Source organism: Equus caballus, chromosome 4 (genome assembly GCF_041296265.1).
Source record: "Equus caballus isolate H_3958 breed thoroughbred chromosome 4, TB-T2T, whole genome shotgun sequence".
Taxonomy (NCBI): Eukaryota; Metazoa; Chordata; class Mammalia; order Perissodactyla; family Equidae; genus Equus; species Equus caballus.
The window spans coordinates 5,640,968-5,661,672 of NC_091687.1; the positions used below are offsets into that span (position 1 = coordinate 5,640,968).

Below are 20,705 nucleotides of genomic sequence, written 5' to 3' on the forward strand. Positions count from 1 at the left end.
TGCTAGGAGCAGGAACACGAAGACAGAACGCCCGCCGCCTCTCCCGGTGCAGGGGGCGACGGCCGGCTCCCGGCACAGGCGTGGGAGGGCATCCCCACAGGGGCAGCGCTGGGGGCAGGCGCGTCCGGGCAGCAGGGTCCACGCCCAGGGAAGAGGCTGCGGGGAGGATGAGAGAGTGAAAAGACAGAGGACGGCAGGAGCAGCAGACTGCGAAAGAGCTTCTCAAGCTCCATCCAAGAAGGAGTCTCTAGGAATCCAACCCCGGAGGTGGGCCCAGGCGGAGGGGAGGCTGGCGGCACGCAGGGGAGAGCGAGCAGCGCAGGTCCGGGCGGGACGGGCCCAGCCACAGCAGCGCAGCAGGGCGGGAGCGGAGCAGCCGGACTTGGGCAGCACTTCTGCAAAGGAAGCAACTGAGTCAGCGGCCAAGCAGAAGAGGACTGAGAGGAAAGACGAGGAGAGAAGGCGATGCTGAGGCTTCTGGGTCCAGGGAAAGGCATGAACTTGCACTTATTTAAGGTAAAAGGAGCAGAGCGACAGAAGACAGAAGGGCTGTTCCCAGCCATAGGGGGCCCCGCCATTGCAGAGCCTGGCGGTCGAGAAGTAACATGAGCAAGAAGTCCGTCAGAGATACGGTGGCTCCAGCAGCCGCTGCAAAGAAACGCTTGAAGGGAACAGATACACACAGGCAAGCATCCTGTCTGCTGGGCTGAGACGACGGAACGTCCGCGATCCCGGTACAGACCTCACAAAGTTTCCTGTCGCCTTCTCCTTTCTTTCAAAGATCCGTAGGAAGCTCATTTAAACCCTCAGAGGCAGGTCATACACAGCATGATTTCTGTCATTGACCCAGAACCCCTAAAGGCAGCCATAAACCAAAAAGCTTGTTTATTCTCTCTTCCTCCCCCTACAACTGCATTTGACAAGACAAAGAAGTGAAACCCAGACCGGCCATATAACCTGTCAGCACAAGCAGGAGGGGTAAACGAGACAGTGAGCTTGGTTCAGGGCTGGCAAACGTTGAGGTTTCAACAGACATTCAGGTAGCACCGTGAAGGGGGCAGCAGATACAATGTCCGTAGCTCAGAATGGAGAGCTGGAGGTGTCAACCTGGGGTCATCACACACAGATGGTCCTCAGCAGCACCGCAACAAATGCGACCATCTTCAGAGAGCACGCAGGCGAGAAGAGCAACAGAGCCGACTCAGGGAGCCTGAGGGAGGGCCAGCGCTGGGCCGAGGGAGAGACCAACACAGAAACCGAGATGGACCACTTTTAGTTCTTAAGCATCCATCCCAACTTCTTCACCGGGCAGAGAGAGACACCTTTCCTAGCAAGCACATCTATGTATTTCAGAGCCAGACACTCAACACTGAAGACAACTGTAAACTTCACCGATTTCGAGAGGCGGCTGGTTAGGGACAGCAATCTTTCACCTGCCGAGAACTGTCAGGAAAGGGGACCGCACGAGACCGAAACCTGCTCACGAGCGACGTCTCCAGACAAAGGGAGCTTCTCCCTTTTCACGTGAGCTCGTGGCTCAAACACCTCCACGAATCGGGTAGGTGACCACACGGCACTAAAACACACAGGGTAAACATGGTCTTGGTCCTCCTGGGGTGGGCCTGCGCCTCCCCACTGGGCATTCAAATTCAGCATTTTGCAGAGAAAAATGGAGGGCTCCGCTACTTGCAGCACCCCGGGAACAGGGAATCAAACCTATGTCTCCACGGGCTGCTAGTCACAGCAGAAGGCTGGGTGTTCACAGGCTGTTCTTTCCTTCACTATCACTGAAGTCCTCCTTCCTGCCGTTAGCCACCTTTCTCCACAGATGAAGAGCAAATGCATTCTGTTGTAAAAACAGGCACTTTTCTTTTCTTTTCTTTTTTTGGTGAGGAAGACTGGCCCTGAGCTAACATCTGTTGCCAATCTTCCTCCTTTTGCTTGCAAAAGATTGTCACTGAGCGAACATCTGTGGCAATCTTCCTCTATTTTGTATGTGGGACACTGCCACAACATGGCTTTACAAGCAGTGTAGGTCCACACCTGGGATCCAAACCCGCAAACCCAGGCCAACGAAGCAGAGCGCACCAAACTTAACCACTATGCCACTGGGCTGGCCCCAAGGAGGCACTTGTTTTTCCTATTTTATTTTTTATTAAGATTATGATAGTTACAACCTTGTGAAGTTTCAGTTGTACATTATTGTTTGTCAGTCACATTGTAGGTGCACCACTTCACCCTTTGTGTCCACCCCCCACCCCACCCCCGTTCCTGTGGTAACCACTAATCTGTTCTCTTTGTCTACATGTTTGTTTATCTTCCACCTATGAGTGGAGTCATACAGAGATCATCTTTCTCTGTCTGGCTTATTTTGCTTAACATAACACCCTCAAGGTCCATCCATGTTGTTGTGAGTGGACCATTTTACCCTTTTTATGGCTGAGTAGTATTCCATTATATATATATATACACCACATCTTCTTTATCCAGTCATCAGTCAACGGGCACTTGGGTTGCTTCCACACCTTGGCTATTGTGAATAATGCTGCAATGAACACAGAGGTGCATGAGTCTCTTTGAATCGCTGATTTCAAGTTCTTTGGATAGACACCCAGGAGTGGGGTGGCTGGGTCATATGGTATTTCTATTTTTAATTTTCTGAGGAATCTCCATAGTGTTTTCCATAGTGGCTGCACCGCTTTGCATTCCCAGCAGCAGTGGATGAGGGCTCCTTTTTCTATACAATCTCTCCAACATTTGTTATTTTTTGTCTTAGTTATTTTAGCCATTCTAATGGGTGTAAGATGATAGTGTGGTTTTGATTTGCATTTCCCTGATGATCAGGGATGATGAGCATCTTTTCTTGTGCCTATTGGCCATCTGTCTATCTTCTTTGGAGAAATATCTATTCATATCCCCTGCCCATTTTTTGACCGGGTTGTTTGATTTTTCATTGTTGAGCTGTGTGAGTTCTTTATATAGTATGGAGATTAACCCTTTGTTGAATATATGACTTGCAAATATTTTTTGCCAGTTGGTGGGTTGTGTTTTTCTTTCAATCCTGTTTTCCCCAAGGAGGCACTTTTTAAACTGATAAGCTCTGTGACTTTGGGTAAGTTATCTCCAATCCATCAGTAAAACAGAGATTATATTGCTATGAGGACCAACTGAAAGAGTGCCTGAAAATCGGTCCAGACTCAGGGAACGTTGGACATCAAAGAAAGATGCAGAAGAGGACGAAGAGACATAGTAAATGATGATGACCCTTCTTAAGTACGTCACTGATCATCAAGGTGCCAATAACGCTCACACAGCTCTAAGAATCATCTAAGTGCCACACATATGAAAAAAAAAAAGCTAAACTTTCCACTGGCTTCTCCTTTTATTGTTCAAAGTTTTTAACTATTAACTGAACAAAATACGACAACTTAACAGTGCCTAACAAAATACATTAAACAGCAACTAAAATGGAGAAGTTTCATTCTTGGTATCTGCATCGACTGCACTGACGACATTTCTCACCATCTCCTGAAAAGGCTGCTAGTACCTGAAGGAAGCCAGTCCGTGATCCCAGAGGGTCAGAGTCACATTTACATTTAAACACTGCGCCTCTGCCTAAGGGATTGCATAATTCTCTTCAGATAGAAAACATCCGGGGTTAAAACCCATATGTCAGACCAGGATGGGCAAGAAAAGGGTAGAAGATGGCAAAAGCATGAATTTGCCCACGTAGGCCAGTTTGTTTGCTCTGATTTATGGGCAAGGCTGGCCTTCTAATCTCTCTGCCTTCTTGATGCTTACGCACTGATGGGACCCGAGAAAGTCGTGAAGGGCACACGCTCTTATTAACCGCACGCGCCCTGACTCAGGACGCCTCGTTACTCAGGCAACGTGCTCTGAGGCTCAGGGCTCAGAGCTGCAAACGGTGGCTTGGGGAGCACCTCGACCACTAACTGGTAAGTGACTTTGTTAAATCATAAACATACTGGTTTTCTTACCCATAAAGTGGAACTGGAACCATCTACACTATACTTCTACGAGGATTTTTTACAGAATTAAACTAATAGTGAGCAGGAGAATGCACTGTAAAGCGCAAGGCATTTAAGTCATTTCTCCCATGCTCGGGCTGGGGCAGAGATAAAGAACAGTTATGGTATCATTTAAAATAACCATTCTTGGTTTTCTTAAAGAGGAGAAAGGAAACTGGCCAAACCAATTCCCTTGTGCAATGTTCCAAAACTCTCAATTTCTTCACTTTAAATACTGAAAGTTATTGGTTTACAAGACTCCTCTCTGGAACCTTAGACGAATCACGTCACCATCCAGGGCATCGGTTTTCCTCACGTACAAAACAAGGGTGGAGCACAGGCTGCGCCTCCAGGTTCCCTTCCTGCCGTGACATTTTTATCAGTCCGTTCTTCTGTATACGCCTGGTCAAAAGAACGAGTTAAATGCTTATGATCAGTCAATAAAAATGAATCATGACAACTGAGTTCCATCATTCATAAATGCTCTTTTACCTTCCACTATCTCAAGGAAAATAATTTTGATAATGTGGTGATTCCTCCCGACATTCTTTTCAATGAGTGCATGACTTGGAGTGACAAGAGACACGACGTGTACCTCTTCAGTTTCTTCATATGGGCTCTTGTTGCCCGTGTGCCTCTCAAAGCAGGACCATATCCTTGAGCTAAATGTCCTTCTAGTCTTTAAAATACATTATTTTGCACCACAGGCCCTTCAATGCAAACAACGCAAGAAAAGAAACGCTCATGTTCATTCCCGGAGGAGAGGCGGGCCGCGCTGGACCTCCTGGGATACGGCGTCAGGTACCGCGTAATTCCACATCTGGAGACACACAGGTGTACCGTACACACCTGCAGGGCTGATGCCACTGAACCCTAAGGGGAATCTAACTTCAAGACTACAAAAAGTACCACATCACATCAGGTACCTAGACAGAGCCTCATCTTCAGGAAAAGGTTAACTTCAGCAGACTCACTTTTAAAACATTACATTTTAAGAAATTTCTTGGAAAATGCTTGATTTGCATTTATCTAAAAGTATTTCTACGAAACACATCCATCGTAACATCTAGTCCCAAGAATCAGAAGGCCTTTAATGTTCTCCATAAAACCTGTGATTCCATTAAACACTCAGGTGGGTGAACAGCAGGTAAGTTTTACTACTATGATAATCAGTTCCATTTTTGTCACTAGCCATTAAATATTTTATAGCAACTCTGAGAGAAGCAGGGGCTAATAAATGTATTTTTCTTCAGCAGCCAGGGGACCTGCCAGGCAGGCCTCAGCTGCCAGTAGGAACGACTGACCTCGGGGCAGCGGCAGCAGCAGCAGCAGCAGGAGCTATGCAGGTGCACGGCGCTGGAGCAACGGCAAGGGAGGGTGAGCTGGACACCGCACACCTCACGACACCCAAACACAATGTCTCAGTTCACTCTGAAATAAACGCGTTTACATTGAAAGGGAAGGATACCAAGATACCACCGTAACAATAAATCCATCAGTACACACTCTCTTGCTTCAACCACAAAAGCCCAGAAAAAACTGACAGTCCTAAACGGAGGAGAAAATCACAGAGAACACACCAAGGGGTCTATTATGTCATGGCAGCCAAGGGTTTCTGTAGAGAAGTCTTTCATTTATTCAAACACAGACTGTCAAATTATAACTGATAAATATCCAGTAAGAAAGAAGGCAATTCTTTCATCTCTTAAGAAAATGAAAAAGATTGAGCTGAACAACAAAAAAACCTTTTCTTGGACAGTTCTATGTTTCATCCCATCAGCCTCCCTTTTCAGTAAACAGATGCAGCAACAGTGAGCACGACTGACTGCCTTCCTCAGCCTCCGCCGGACAGGCTCCTCCTGCAGGCCAAGGGTTTTCCTGGCCCCAAGAACAGGACGGCCCTTTCCACTCTGGGTACAAAAAGCACTATAATCATCATTAGTAAACTCTGTCAAGAAAAAGAAGGCTGATGAAGGGGACAAGAACTAATTTTCAAGTCAGAATTTTGGACCTTTTTTTAAGCTCTGGCTAAAATTGAACGGCAAGAACAACAAACCAAGAATAATCTGTGTGTGCACACGCGTGTGCGTGTGCATGAATACCATAAACTCTAATTCATCTACTTATTTTTATCTCTTTTACCAGACATAACACAGACTTGGATATTCATCTGTATCATTTTATCTTTCCCTTTAAAACCAAACATTTAGGAAACTAAATTTCATTTATAAGTTAGTACATTGTCAAAAAGAGGACTTAAAATTCAGGTAAGTGGTGTGATAGCAGATAACTGAGCGATATTTTTCTCCCTTAAAAGAGGAGAGGACCACAACTAGAAGGACCCACAACTAAAATACACAACTATGTACTGGGAGGGGTTTGGGGAGAAAGAGCAGAAGAAAAAAAAAAGAGAGAAGACTGGCAACAATTGTTAGCTCAGGTGCCAATCTTTAAAAAAAAAAAAAAGAGGAAGGGAGATTAAGAATTTCCTAAGAAAACAACTCAAAATAACTTTATCAAAGGACAAATAGCTAGCAAATGCAATTTCCTTTGAATTATCAATTTGAGTTAAAATAAAGAAAATGAACTGTTTTACCTATACAGTATGGTACCGTCAGGATAGAAAAAGCAAAATAATCAGGAAATGGAATGGGGTGGAGCTTCAGAAAGAGAAAGAACAATGAAGAAACCAATACTCTTTTCTAAATGAAAAAAGAAAGGTTAAAATTACATTTCATTGGCATTCTCACCTGAAAATAAAGTTCAGTGGTTTTTAAATGAAAATTACATTTTAAAATTTAGTTCTTCAATCAGGTAGCCGTATTTCAAATGTTCCATGAGCCATGCCTGCGCTACAGAGCTTTCCATCAGTGCACAAAGGCTACTGTGCAGCACTGGCCTACAGTGTTTTCAACAATTTACAGAAGCAATTCTTTATATATCTCTACCAAGAAGACATCTGTCACAAACTGTCGATAGAAAATTTGGAGACAGATATTTCAAATTATTAACTATAACTGAGGAATCCTATATGATTAACCATATACAACACAGAAAAACACACAAGGTTCAGCAGGCCAACCACCTGTCTTTAGAAAGGGGAATCTCAGCTGGCCCAGCGGCCCGGTGGTGAGTTTGGTGCCTTCTGCTGCTGCGGCCTGGGCTTGGTTCTGGGGCGCAGACCTACACCACTTGTCTGTCAGCAGCCACGCTGTCATGGGGGCTCACATACAAAGAGGAAGATTGGCAACAGATGTTAGCTCAGGCGAATCTTCCTCACCCAGAAAAAAAAAAAAAAAGGAAATAAAGAAAGGAGCATCTCTACCCATCCAAACAAATAAGGGACCAGCCTCTTTTTAAAGCCTTGGAGAAAAATATGCTTCAGAGCCTCTCTTGGCAATCCATTTCAATGTTTAATACTCCCAACGTCAGGAATTCATCCTCCCTCTGCCATTCAAATGGTAAACACTGCCATAATTTTTGCACGCATTTCCAGAGCAAATGAATAACATTTTGCCATTGATTCCACAGCGTATCTTGCAACCTTCATTCTAAAGGAAAAAAGGGTGATTGCTTTAGACTTTCTCAGAAGACCTTACTGTATGCCCACAGGAGCCTGTGCACATTCAAAACATGGCGGAACACCTCCCTCGCTGAAACCTTTCAACGGCTCTTGGCAAACTTCAGCATAAAATCCAAAAACCTTAGCACGGCACAGAAGAGTCTGCCACTGGCACACAGCATCGCTCTCCCCTCATTCCCCATCCTTTCCTCCACTCTCCCCCAGCCTTACAGCACTATTTAGAGCTCCCAGATGGTACCACGGTGTCTCGTTTCACCCTGATTCCTTGCACGCTGTGGCCTCCGCCTGCAATGCTCACCTGAGGATCTGGAGGGTAGAGCGCAGGCCCCGGCCGTACAAAGCACACCCCGCTGGCCCCAAACAGGTTCAAACTCCAGCAAGAAAAACACATTTTGCAAAAGGAAGATCTTGACTAAAAAGGTGATTAAAATTTGCAATAAAGTCAGTGAATATTTATTGAACATCCACCAGACCCTGGTTTAACAAGGAAGGTTGGAGAATCTTAATTCCTACACATCTTTGAAAAATTAAAAAAGGAAAACGAACCATCTGTGTTGAATGTTTCGTCATTTGCCTGGAGTGAGAAGCTTAGATCATATAACTTCTTGAAATCCCTTACAAAATTAGTGTCCATTAGCACAAACACTAAGTACACCTTAGGCGTTTCATAAATGCACAACTGAACACACAAGCTACTGTGTCCTTCATCGTGTTAAAGTCGATTGTACTGACTTCACCCGACGAAACACTGAAGGCACCACAGTAGCATCTGACTCGATTAGAGAGAAGAGCTAAGGAGCTGAGGGATGCTAAGTCAACACTGTCTAGCATATTGTTCAACGTCATCTATACAACACTCAGGAAGAGACTAGTCTGAGAATCCCAAATGAGGGAGTAGACAAAAAGGTCCTTTATATACTGCCAGTGAGAGGGTAGCTTAGCTTTCTGGAAGCAATTTAACATTCCTTATCAAGAACCTTATAAGTCGGCTTTGCAAGTGATTCCATTTCTAAGACCAAGACTCAATACAGAAAATCATGGTCCATCCGTCCATAGCATGGACTCAGTCCCATGCAGCCTTTAAAAATGGTACCATAAGAAAACAATACTACAGAAGATTATTTAACAACACAAGAAAAATTGCATATGTTAAGTGTAAAAATTCAATTCCAAAATAATTTACCAGAATGGGTTTTCTTGTTGGTGACGCTGTCATCGTTAAAGTATGTCTGCCTGATTTTTATAGTCTACTTCCACTAAAAAACAAAAAATTAATAATGGTGACGGACCTTTAATGATAAAAGTATAGTGCTTCTGGTGTTCTTTTTATCTGAATTTTCTAAAATGAATAAATCTTCTGAGATATGTGAAAAAGGTTAGGATAAATAATCACCATCATAATTACGTCAGAGGAAAGGTTTGATTCTCCTGAGGAAACTAGTATACTTTCTCCTTATCGATAGTAAGAGCAATGTTACTCTTCTTCTTTATTTGGGTGTCAGGAAACTTCAAGCCAAATTTGTCGGTCACCGCTAGTAGGTGCACAGCAAACGCCACCCGCCTGGGTGTGCCTCCGACCATCCTCCATAGTAACCACCCTCCACCTGACCTGCATTTTCTCTCACCCTCTTTCCATTGAATTGTAGATGTTCTTCTAACTAGCCTCAAAATCTTTTTCGTGGGGAGAGGTGTGGGTGAAGAGGGGAAAGAAATAAGGAAAACGGAAAGGAGAAAAAGGACAAGATGGCATTGAGCGCGAGAACACTGTTCTCCCTCTGTAATTTTCAGACTATTTATTAAGGTTTACGTTCCACCATAGTGGGTACTTAATAAATATTTGTAGAATAAGTGATTGAACGTAACAACTTTGCAGTGTGAGAAACGCACATCTTTCAGGGGCCCTTCCCACTCCAAATAGGTGACATCTTACTGAATTTTGAATCCCCGTACGTGGCAGTTAGAGCAGTGACCACCAGGGTTTCTGCATATTTAAAACATCAGAAAAACCCAGACATACACCCCTTTGCATGACAACAGTTTGACTTGTGTGCCTTCAACCTACAGATAACGCCTAGTACTCAGAGGATTTGAAAACCCTCTACAAGAAGCCTGCACAGGTCTGCGGTCACAAATTGTGAATCAAAGTGCTACCGCACGGAAGAAAAACACTTACCAGGAGCTGAATTTAGACGGAAGATACATTTTTCTAAGGCTGGTACAAGTTTCTGTTTTGTTTTTTAATTTGTGCCATCATTTAAAATAAGAAAGATCTGACATAAAAACCAAATTTTCAACTTCTCACAAGAGCTGGCAAACCCTGGCCTGCATTTCAACACGGCAGCAAGCGCCGGTCAGCGGCCGCCTCTTCTGATAGGGTTGTGCCCTCCGGTTTCCTAGAGTGCCCACCTGGCCCTCATCACTCATTTACAGTGGCCTTTGGTAGGCAATTGTGTTTGTAATCCCATCACTGCCACTCTAGTCTTAATGTAAGGTCCCCAAAAATGCAGTTATTGGTTATTTTTTGTAATTCTTTCAAAGAGTGCCAAGGGCCTCCCAGCGCAGAGTGGCCCACGACATAGTGCTCAGCACTGCATGCCTAAGAAACTGACCAACTCAGGTCGGGGTCAGCCACCCACCACAGCTGCTTCTGTAAAGATCCTATGCTGCCTTTGTAGCACCCTGATTTCCAAATCACCATGTGGCTAGGGGATCGCAGCTGCTGATAAATGTGAGACGGATGGACAAACGATAGATGGATAACAGACGTAACCTATACTAAAATCCGTCCTCATTTCTTCCAGCCACTGGTACAGAAAGAATTCTGCTACAAAGGGAATCTGCAACATGATTGTTAAAAATAGAGTTATTTTTTATTGTTGCCATTGTTATTCTTGTAATAGCTGCTCACATTTGTTCAAAACTTCCCTGATCTACCATTGGGTGGGAGGGGGGTTCCCAAAGAGAAGAGGAAGTGCCACTGCTCATACACAACAAAATGGCCTTAGGTGACACTGGGGACTTGGACGGAATTACAGTGAGTCCCATACTGAGCAAGTTACTCCTTCCCAAACTTCTTTCAATCTATCTGAGGACAGCACAGAGCAAGTCTCACTCTGGTGCTAAACATATTTAAGCCGCTTTACGACACTGGTCAATTTAATTTCCCTGGTAAACAGAGGGAGCATATGGCTCAGGCCTGAAGCCTTTATCAGACAACAGAATCTAGACGGAGTTTAATAATCATTGTTTTTAAAGGCAAATGATACCGGTTCTCCAGTTCTGGTAGGGCTACAAAGATTTCTTTTTAAAAAAACTAACATTTAAAAAGCATTACAAATTTTTATGTGTATTTGACCACAGTTAAAAATTAAAAAGCATAATATTCAGTAAAAAGCACAAGAAGGAGTACAACTACGACAAAAAGCACCAAAGTGACATAAAATATCAACATTTGAGAAATAAATGGCTAGGATTTGATGTTCCTGGTTTGGCAGAGATGGAAAGTTGTTCAGATTTACTTTCATTTCCATTTTACATTAAAACAAATGTATGCAAAATAAAAGACATATGTAATAATAAACTGTGCACTTTTATGATGATGGGAAAACCTAAGATTTGTAACCTTGACACTTTATAAGAGTTAAATTAGCTTCTGGCTATAATTGACTATATATAAGCGATGATGTATGACTTTATATGGCTATAATTTATTAATCTGGGCCAACACCATGGAAATAGATGGCTCCCTATACTAAAGAAGTTTCCCACAAAGTTCACCGTGTGCAAGCTGCAAATGATGCTACGGACTAAAAACGTGTTGCGATGAAAGCACGCCTATGTTTAAGTTCTTAAGTTGGGGTAACAGTAAGTTAACCAGTAAGTAGAACAAATGTCACTGATACTCTCCACCGTCAAACAGCAGCTGTGACAAATGCTACAAAGGAGAGGTACATGGTTCTGTGCGGGCTATAACAGGCGTAATTTGACCCAGGCAGGGCGTCCTCAGGATGGCAGGGACGGGAGCAGCAGAACAGCGAGGCGGGAGGAGCGTGACGAAGTCAAAGGAGCCTGAGACCGGGCTGGAGAGCGTGGGTGCTCACTGGCCCAGATACAGGGCTGACCCTCATGCCAACAACGGAAGACGAGGTTGGGTCTTCAAGCGCAGTGGCCGACCTGAGCAGACCCATGTTCTGAAACGTTTGCTCTGCTGGAACGTGGCGGCCCCATGAAGAGGAGTCAGCAGACAGAATCAGAGCTTAAACTAATAGCAAACAAAATAACTTAGCAGTTAACTGCATCCAGACCAAATAAACGATGACCAACAGGCAGGAAGCTCAGAAAATTAACTGTCCAGGCTTTTTGTTTTAAACAAATTAAAAGATAACACTACACTTTTATTTATACGGTATAAAAATTTTAGAGTCTATGAACAATATAAAATTTCACACTTGGAACATATCAGAAATGTCCTGATTTCCTGCTCAGACCTCAGGTGGCCTACCCAGCTCCAGGGTTTTGAAGGAGAGGGGACTGGAGCCCTGGAGGGCTCTCAGGGGCAGACGGCTCAGGAGCACGGAGAACTGAGGCCCTGGCGACCCCCGGGTCCAGCCAGGGCTTCTCTCTACAAGTTTTACAGGACGGGCCTCTGCTAAGGTTTGACCGGGAGAATGCTGTTGCTGCTGAAACCAAGTCTAAACTGTGACTGTGGCTTCCAGGACCTAGCCAGCTGAGAATCCGTCAGCAGAGAGCAGTGCCTGCGAGGACAACAACCTATGGTTCCCGTTTGGTCTAAACTTCTAATTCTGCTCTCCTTCCTGAAAGTCCGCACTGAGAGGCCCCTATCCGCTTCTAATGCTCCTCCAACAGGTTCAAACCCTGGGTCACACGGCACACCCACCAGCACGCTGAGAGAGAGAGGAGGAGGGAAAGGAAAGAAATGGGAAGGGAAGGACGGGAGAGAGAATATACAGAACCAAGCTGGCAAGGACCTGGAGCACAGCTGGTGGGAGTGCAGACTGGCACATTCACTTCGGAAAATTGGCAACCTCCACCACAGCCCAGCAGTTGCATCAGAATACACAGCAGAAACACGTGCACAGGTTCATTCACCAAGACACGTAGACAAATGCTGACGGCAGCACGATTCCTAACAGCCACCAACTGCCCACATCCCACACGCTCATCAATAGCAGAACGGAGAAGTCAAGTGAGGTGTATTCATAAAGTGACGACCGTACAACAATGAGACCGAATCAACTACAACTGCACACGGAAACATGGGTGCGTCGCACGCGGGAAAGGTTGGGAGAAGACAGACCAAGGGAGGAGGGTTTCTATTCACAGAGAATGTTCAAAATCAGACGCAAGAACCAACAGTCACACGTGGAAATAATCTCAATCTTTACACCTTAACGCTAAAACCCAAATGAATCCCAGTCTTAAATATTTGAATGAGGCAAAAACTCCCATAAGCAAACCTAGCAGAAAATCTTAGTGACTCTGGGCTTGGCAAGGATTTCTTAGATACAACACACAAAACATAAACTATAAAAGAAAAGAACTCTACAAACTGGATTTCATAGTAATCTATGATCTATGTACTTTCTCATATAGATCTTCAATAAAAATATTACTAAAAATTAAGTAAAAACAAAAGAAAGCAGAAGGATTGAGCAGAGGGGATCACAACACAATCAGCCACTGTCATGGCATGTCGCCACTCAGGGAAAAGACATCTCAAGCACACCTATCCATCCGGCAATTACAGAGACAGGCCCGAGGGCGGCAGACTGACGGGTGGAAAAGGGAAAACCAGGTACCAGTAACTGTCTGCCCTGCCCTCTGAGCTGGAAGGGGAGGGGGAGGAGGGGGTACACTGAGAGAACCCTTTATAACACGTGGCTCTCTTCCCATGACTACTCCTAGCTCACCACAGAGACACGGGCAAAAATATACTCAACCAAAGAGAAAATCAAACACACCCTGGTCCTGGATCCTTTCCCACCGAATATCCTTTACCGCCTTCTCTCTTCACCTGGGCCCACCCTTATTTTTTTATTTTCTCCCTTCCATTCTCCTTATTCTTCCAGGCTTCTCCTTTTGCTTTCTGCAACCACGCATCATTATCATATGCCCTTTTTCCTCTTCATTTAAGAGGTTCCAAAATAAGAAAAGGAATTAAAATACACACAAAAATAGTACAGGTTCTTCATGTGTTTCAAATGCCCTCAGACAGAAGGACACACAATCTCTACCACGTCTCACCAGTCCTGCTGACACAGCATTGGTGGCACATAGGCCACAACATAAACGTTTTTATGATACTTTCTCCTTCTCTTTCTTCTGCAAAAGGTAGCTTGCAATGTGTGAATTCAAGTGTGTGCTAACTATGTGGGATGCGAATGACCTAGGCTAGTGCTTCTTAGCTATTCCAGCATCAGGACCCCTTTTTAACACCAAAACATGTCAAACACACACATACACAACAGGAAGTGATCCTTTTAGTGTGTGTTCCCTGAGAAAACTGCAAACCTAATAGGTAGTGCTATTTAGTAAACTTTCACTGACTGCAGTCTTATTCATTACAACACCCATTTACATTTAACAGCAAGCAGCAGATGTGGGCAACGCTTAGCATGAATGCAGATGCTCAGGCCCTCACCTTGCAAACTCCTCAGCCCTCCCTGGAGTCAGCCCAGACAGACTGGGAACCACAACTCTGAGCACTCTGGGCCCAGCTCCTCCTTACTGATCAAGAACTGTCCAATTCTGTTCACGAGTTCACTGAAGAAGGAGCAACACGGTCTGACAAACATTCCAGTAGAGCCAAGTGGCTCTGCTCACTCGGGATCTTCCTGGGCCGGCCTGTCGAGGAGTCCACCCACAGCCACTCCTGGTGTCTGTGCACACACAGACTCTCCTCACTCAGAACTGGCATCGGAACGTTTAATAAATTACTGCCTTTTTTCCAGCTATTATTGATATTATTACTCCTCTTCCCCACCCACTCTACCTTATAAATTTCCAAATCTCAGGGTGTTCTAGCTAGGAAATGGCAAGAAAAAAACCAAAACCTGGAAACCCAGTTCTTGCATCAAATAAACAATCACTGATTTATTTATTTATTTTTTGCATTAAAGGGGGTAGATGAGGAAGTAAACTGTGCCTGGCCCTGTCCCTACCACGTTGAAGAGGAACACATTCATCCATTCCACAGGCATTCAACTGAAAAGAAAACACCTGTAGTAGGATTTACTCCTAAAATCTGCAGAAGGGCACTCTCTTGCAAGGGACATGTCTTTCCTTTTAAAAGGCAATAATAACATACAAATCAGGCATCGTTAATTTTTTTATTCATTCAATAATGTTCTCTGCCTTTAATTTAAAAGTTAAGCAAGTTGACATTTTTCCCTCTCTCCCAAAACATAAAACCAAAAAATTAACTGTAACTTTCTGTCAGCCCGTTGGTTTTTGTCACATGAGTCAGCCATTCTGAACTGAAGTGTTCCACGCCTCCCCCATAAGATGGCATTCTGCTGTTAAAGGTAAAAAATACCTTACATTTCAAGGTGGTATTGAGACCTGTTAAGAAAATACATTTTCTAATTTAGGCCCCAAAACAACCTTCAAAATTCCATTATAATATGACTTCAAATCATGTGTGTATTTTTCAATGAAGGATCCTTAGGAGCCTACAAAAATAAGTTAATTTTTGGTTTCATTTTTCCCATTATATAAAGTTGTCTGAACAAAAATTAATTCAACTAATACTAGCTGTCACTAGACTAGCAATTCCCATTAAGACAGTTAAAAATACGAGATGGAACAATGATTAGGGACATCACCTCACTGTTTAGCTACCATATCTTATTCTCAGAAGAGCAGCTTCTCCACTCGTGTCTTGAAATAGCAAAAGATCATTCTATACTGCAGACAGTGAACAAAATTAATTATGGCAAATGATAACTTCTGGTTTCTTACAAACAAGTAGCTTCTCCCCTCTTTAAAGAAAGAAGACAGGGTTTCTTCATCCTTTCCACCAATAAACACAGGGGAATTCTGACCATAGGCAAATTCCAAATATCTTTAAGACTCGAGCCATGCCTCAAACAACTAACTTGAATTAAAAAACAGTCAAAGGCTTTTAAAATTTAAGTGACAGGTGAACAAGGAATTGAAGAATATGACAGTAACACTACATGACACTATAGGCTATTAAATTTCTGGGCAGGATGTAGTGTTACTAGGCCATGAATTTTTTTTTAACTTCAGATTCCTGTTTTTCAAGTTCTCCCAAACATATTGAAAAGACAAATGATTTGACTATTCATCACTGTATGCCTTTAAAAAAGAGGAGAAAAAAAGTATAACTTCTATTTTTAATATATTTTAATTAATGAAACAACTTCTATGTTTGCAAAGTGTTGGCTGACCCATAAGCTGCATTTATGACCCATTAAGTCAACATATCACAACTGCCATACATCTAAGCACCCCCGAAAGAATAACAAAGCAAGCAGGCTCTGGGAAACCCGTGTGTGTGAAGTTGTCATAAGCATTGTGGCTGATTTCTAAACTTCAAAATCACGAGCACATGCATCCTTCCTTTCCATCAAATTTAACAACAGGAGCTCAGGCAAAATAATAATAATTAGCAGTAGCAGTAGTAGCATTACTAAATGTAATCACCGAAATATTTTAGAATCTTTCCTTACAAGATTGTACATTTAAGCAGAAAAACCTCACCCATTCTTGTTTCTCAATAAATTCATCCATTCTGTTCAACCCTCAATTTATCAATAGAGAATACATGCTATTCAAAAAAGCTCACACAATTATCGCTGTCATCCCATTAAGAATGCTCTTCCTCGTAACAAAACTCTAACGTTACAGTCGGCACCGGACCGTTCCCTGTTTACACTGCCACCCTCTCCCCTTCCCATTACCACCATTTTACCGGCAGAACATTCACAAGGAGGAAGATTGTTTTTCATCTCAGCAAACAGACTGTTTAAAATCGGATGGCTAGCCACAAACCAGAAGTTAGAAGCTACACAGAAATAAACACGAATGTGAATAAATTGTTCTGTTTTCAATCCCTAACGAAAGCAGTAACATCTTCCTTATTTGTAATGCCCTAAATTACAGCCAGGAGCCTTTCCCCCAATTATACTAATCGATGGATTTAATGTCACCATTCTGCCGTCAGATCGCGTCCTCCACACACCGGTGGACTTCAATTAAATCCATTTCACCACACCAGGTTCTTCACCTCATATTTTTTTCCCATGTTTTTCCTGTATCATTCCTTAACTCCAAAATTATTTCTCCATAATATTTTCCTAAACATTAAATCTATGAAGAAAAAAGATAACCCTGAAAACTAACCATGGAAAAGATAAATCAACACATCTTAAACACAAAATATCAGCATTAAGTATAAACTATTAGATAACCAAGAGAAAGGTAAGCATCAACTGTATGCCCCAAACCTCAATTTAAAACATTATGTAGTATATACAATTTTGGTAAACACAAGTGAACTCAATATTTACATATCAAAATAGGCAACTACAGCCTTATTTATGACTTGAGATAAAAATACCTTAATTCCACTTATTAAGTAAAATAGCCATTTTAAGGAAATATCTCCTTACAGGTATAATCATTTGATTGACAGATAAAATAAGTGCTTTAAAAATACTTCTGAGTCATTTTGTCCTTACCTGCAGGCATGAACCATTACTGCATGCAGTGACTGTTCCATTTCCTAGCACAGACTTGAAGAGGCATCATCTCTTTCAGAATGTGACTAATCTGTGGGTTTGCAATTCTTAAGCTATTTACAAATGGCACTCCCTTTCCACATAAGAAAAATATGTATTAGAACCAAAAGCCAAGTATTTTTAACCTAGACCTTACAAATAACGTTGGTAATTTCTTGTAGCAAAAACCTCAAAATGCAGCAAGAAAATCTAATATTAGTATTTCTGTAAAGAAAGCAAGATTTTTGTTTGCTTTTTAGCTAAGTAAATTATTTTTTAAAGCCTTCAACAGCTGTCACACATGAACCAGCAGTCTGCTGTGTTATGGTGTGCATGCTGCAGCTGATTAAGCTTCACTATTTTTTAAAAAATCAATTACCCTTTGCAAAAGCAGAACAGTTTGCCCAAATATACATCTTCAATACAGCACAATGACCGGCATGCAGTACAATACGTTATACAGCAAACTTGACAAGGAAACAAATATGTCCTGGTTTGCTTCTTAGCAATGCTACACCATTAATTGTTCATGCAAGAGATGGAGCTGTACCTTTCTGAAGAGGACGACTTCTCAGAGTTAACTGACATCAGCAGCTCAATCTTCTGCTTGATTTCTGGAAAAATCAGAAAATATTCACAACCGAGATTGCCTGTCCTTGCTTTCAAGCCTTATATCAAGAGATTTTTCTTCTCTAATCCCTTTTGTTCAAAACGAGGCCACAAGATTCGCAGCACTTCTGTCAGGACTGGGATTCAATGGTGCTATAAAGGGGAAAGCTCCAGAGGCACCAGGCCTTGCTAAACTATGCACATGACTGTTTATGAAAGCAGGAAGTACCATCGCCTCTAAGTGAGGGGTGTTTTCTTTCTTAAGGTAGAGCTGGCACGGCTCTACGGGCAGATTGCAAATACAGGAGATTAAAATATAAACTACAGATGCTAACAACTGGATTCAATATACTAGAGAATTTGAGAAGCCCGGGTAATAAAGTTACAGGCTGTAATGAACCAGACATGCAACCCTTGGCTACTTCTATTTCACCAGCCCTGAAAAATATGGCTCAGTGAATCATTTTTGTCATTTAAGAATGAAATATTAAACCAGAAGCCCAATTTATAGATTAAAAATTTCTTAACCTTTATTATAATTTCTTGACTGTCTTTAATTAAAGATATATTTTAAATCTACTTCCTAACTCCTTTAGAAAAAGACTTCCATTTTACACCTTAATTTTCCCCTCCTCCTTCGCAGTACAGCACAAGTGAACAGCAACACCCAGTTACCGAGCAGATAATATACTTGTCCTTTTAGGATAGGACTGGCAAGGCCATCTACAACAGAAATCTAAGCGCCAATCCAATCTAATTAAAAGAGTAACTGCTGATACTGATTCGGAAAAAATGGTAATAGACCAAAAGAGAAGGAGAGGTAAAAATAAGAGGGAGAGGGCAAAGAAAAAAATTAACATATTGCCTTTAAAATACTGATGACTAACCCAACGTATATAATTTTACATGAATAAAACTGACGTGGTCCTATCACCTGGACTATTTCACATGTAAAGCTGTTTTCCTAGTCATAATAAAAAGTCCACATACTAAAATAAAAAACAGTGATGCTATAGGCAGTCTCAGGATTTCAAAGTAGACCTCAATAGTTGCTTTTTTTAAGGGTAAAACAAATTTAATTTTTAAGGATTCTGATTATAGAAATTACAGGAATATGAGAAGACGCAAAGAAAAAAGGAATAAAAATTAGTTGTGTAAAATACAATGGACCCAGAGAAGAATAGTCTTCCAAATTGCTTAAGCTTACAGCTTCATCTGATGGGCATTATAAAACCGGCATGGCTATCTGAGGAGGGGATAAAACCTACCAGAGTCTGTAGCCAAACTACCTAACCACTGGGGGGGCACACAGCACAGGGGTTCACTGAGACGGTGACAATGACACTTACCTTGAGGATTCTCAAGTGGGTAACAGAGCCCGGCCCTGGCGCCATGGCCAACGCTCAGCAAGGCCCTCCCGCCGTTCCAATGGAGCAGGGTGTTTAAGAGCCACGCTCTGCCCCAAGCAGCCCCGCACTGAAAGCAGGCTCCCCCATCATCTGAACAGCCATGTGACCTTGGGGAAATTACTCCAACTCCCTAAGCCTCCGTCTCCTCTCCTACAAGATGGCGATAATAATTCCTAGGCAAAGGGCTGCTGTGGGGATTTAATTAAATATCCACGAAAGTCACGTGGTATGGTGCCTGGCACACAGTAGGCCCTCTCTGCCTACAAGGTGAGAATTTGCTAGGTGGTGCCCAGCAAAAGATAGCAATCCGAAATAAATGTTTGTTGAATGAGTCAGTGAGGCGCACTAGGTCTACCCTATTTTCCATGGCTTCTCCATGGTTCTAACCCATCTTCTCCCTCTTACTACCAACCCCAACATCCACCTTGTCAGGACCATAGTTTTATTATACGTGGGAATTTAACTTTAATCTCTATCTCAGTCTCCCTATTTAGAGAATTATTCTCAGTTTCTCAGCTACTCATTTCAGAAACAAGGTTACACTTGAATTCTTCTTCATTGCGGCAATTTTTCATTCCAAAAGGATGAAAGTTCACACCCAATGTATCTATATAAAATCTGTCTTAAACTGAAAAACCCAAGATTCAGCTACACGGCTCTAATGGAATTGATGGCCATCTTACAAACATCAGAAAGACAAGTTAAAGACTAAACTATTTTCTGGCTGGTGACTTTCAGTGCTCCAAATCAAAAAGGTTTCACACAGGGGGCTGGCCCCGTGGCCGAGTGGTTAAGTTCGCACGCTCCGCTGCAGGCGGCCCAGTGTTTCGTCAGTTCGAATCCTGGGCGCGGACATGGCACCGCTCATCAAACCACGCTGAGGCAGCGTCCCACATGCCACAACTAGAAGGACCCACAACTAAGAATATACAACTATGTACTGGCGGGCTTTGGGGAGAAAAAGGAAATAAAGAAAGAAAGAAAGAAAATCTTTAAATTAAAAAAATAAAAAGGTTTCACACAATACATGAAAAGGCTTCCAAACATCATTTTCTTCAAACCTTCAGATTTGTTTATAGCTGTAAAAGGAGTAAAAGGTTCCACAGTGTTCACAAATGCCATGTTAATATTGTATCCTCTGAAACCCACGTACTCCATCCATGCTACTCTCTACTCCTCCTTGTCAAACCATCCATGGGGCTGATTATTCCCCACACGCATTAAGAACTCCAGAAGCCCTGTCACTGCGTTTCATTCCACCGCAATACCTGCCATAACCTGGGGGATGTGACGTTCATCTTGACACGACTTC

At 42.8% G+C, this 20,705-nt stretch overlaps 1 protein-coding gene across 41 annotated transcripts in view; it reads right to left on the minus strand.

The window, feature by feature from the left end:
* The window catches only part of SRPK2 (SRSF protein kinase 2), a 228,849-nt gene that overhangs the window by 114,938 nt on the left and 93,206 nt on the right, over positions 1 to 20,705 (minus strand). For 17 of the 41 annotated variants that reach the window (XM_070265402.1, XM_070265393.1, XM_070265391.1 and 14 more), the window contains one exon: positions 17,926 to 17,989. The exons of 21 other annotated variants lie outside the window; for them this stretch is intronic. In XM_070265402.1, coding sequence (XP_070121503.1) covers positions 17,926 to 17,963 — 38 coding nt within the window. In that variant the 5' untranslated portion in view covers positions 17,964 to 17,989. Of the gene's footprint in view, positions 1 to 17,336; positions 18,142 to 20,705 lie in introns of those variants that run through there. 3 more of the 41 variants (XM_070265403.1, XM_014738907.3, XM_070265394.1) reach the window with 2 other exon arrangements.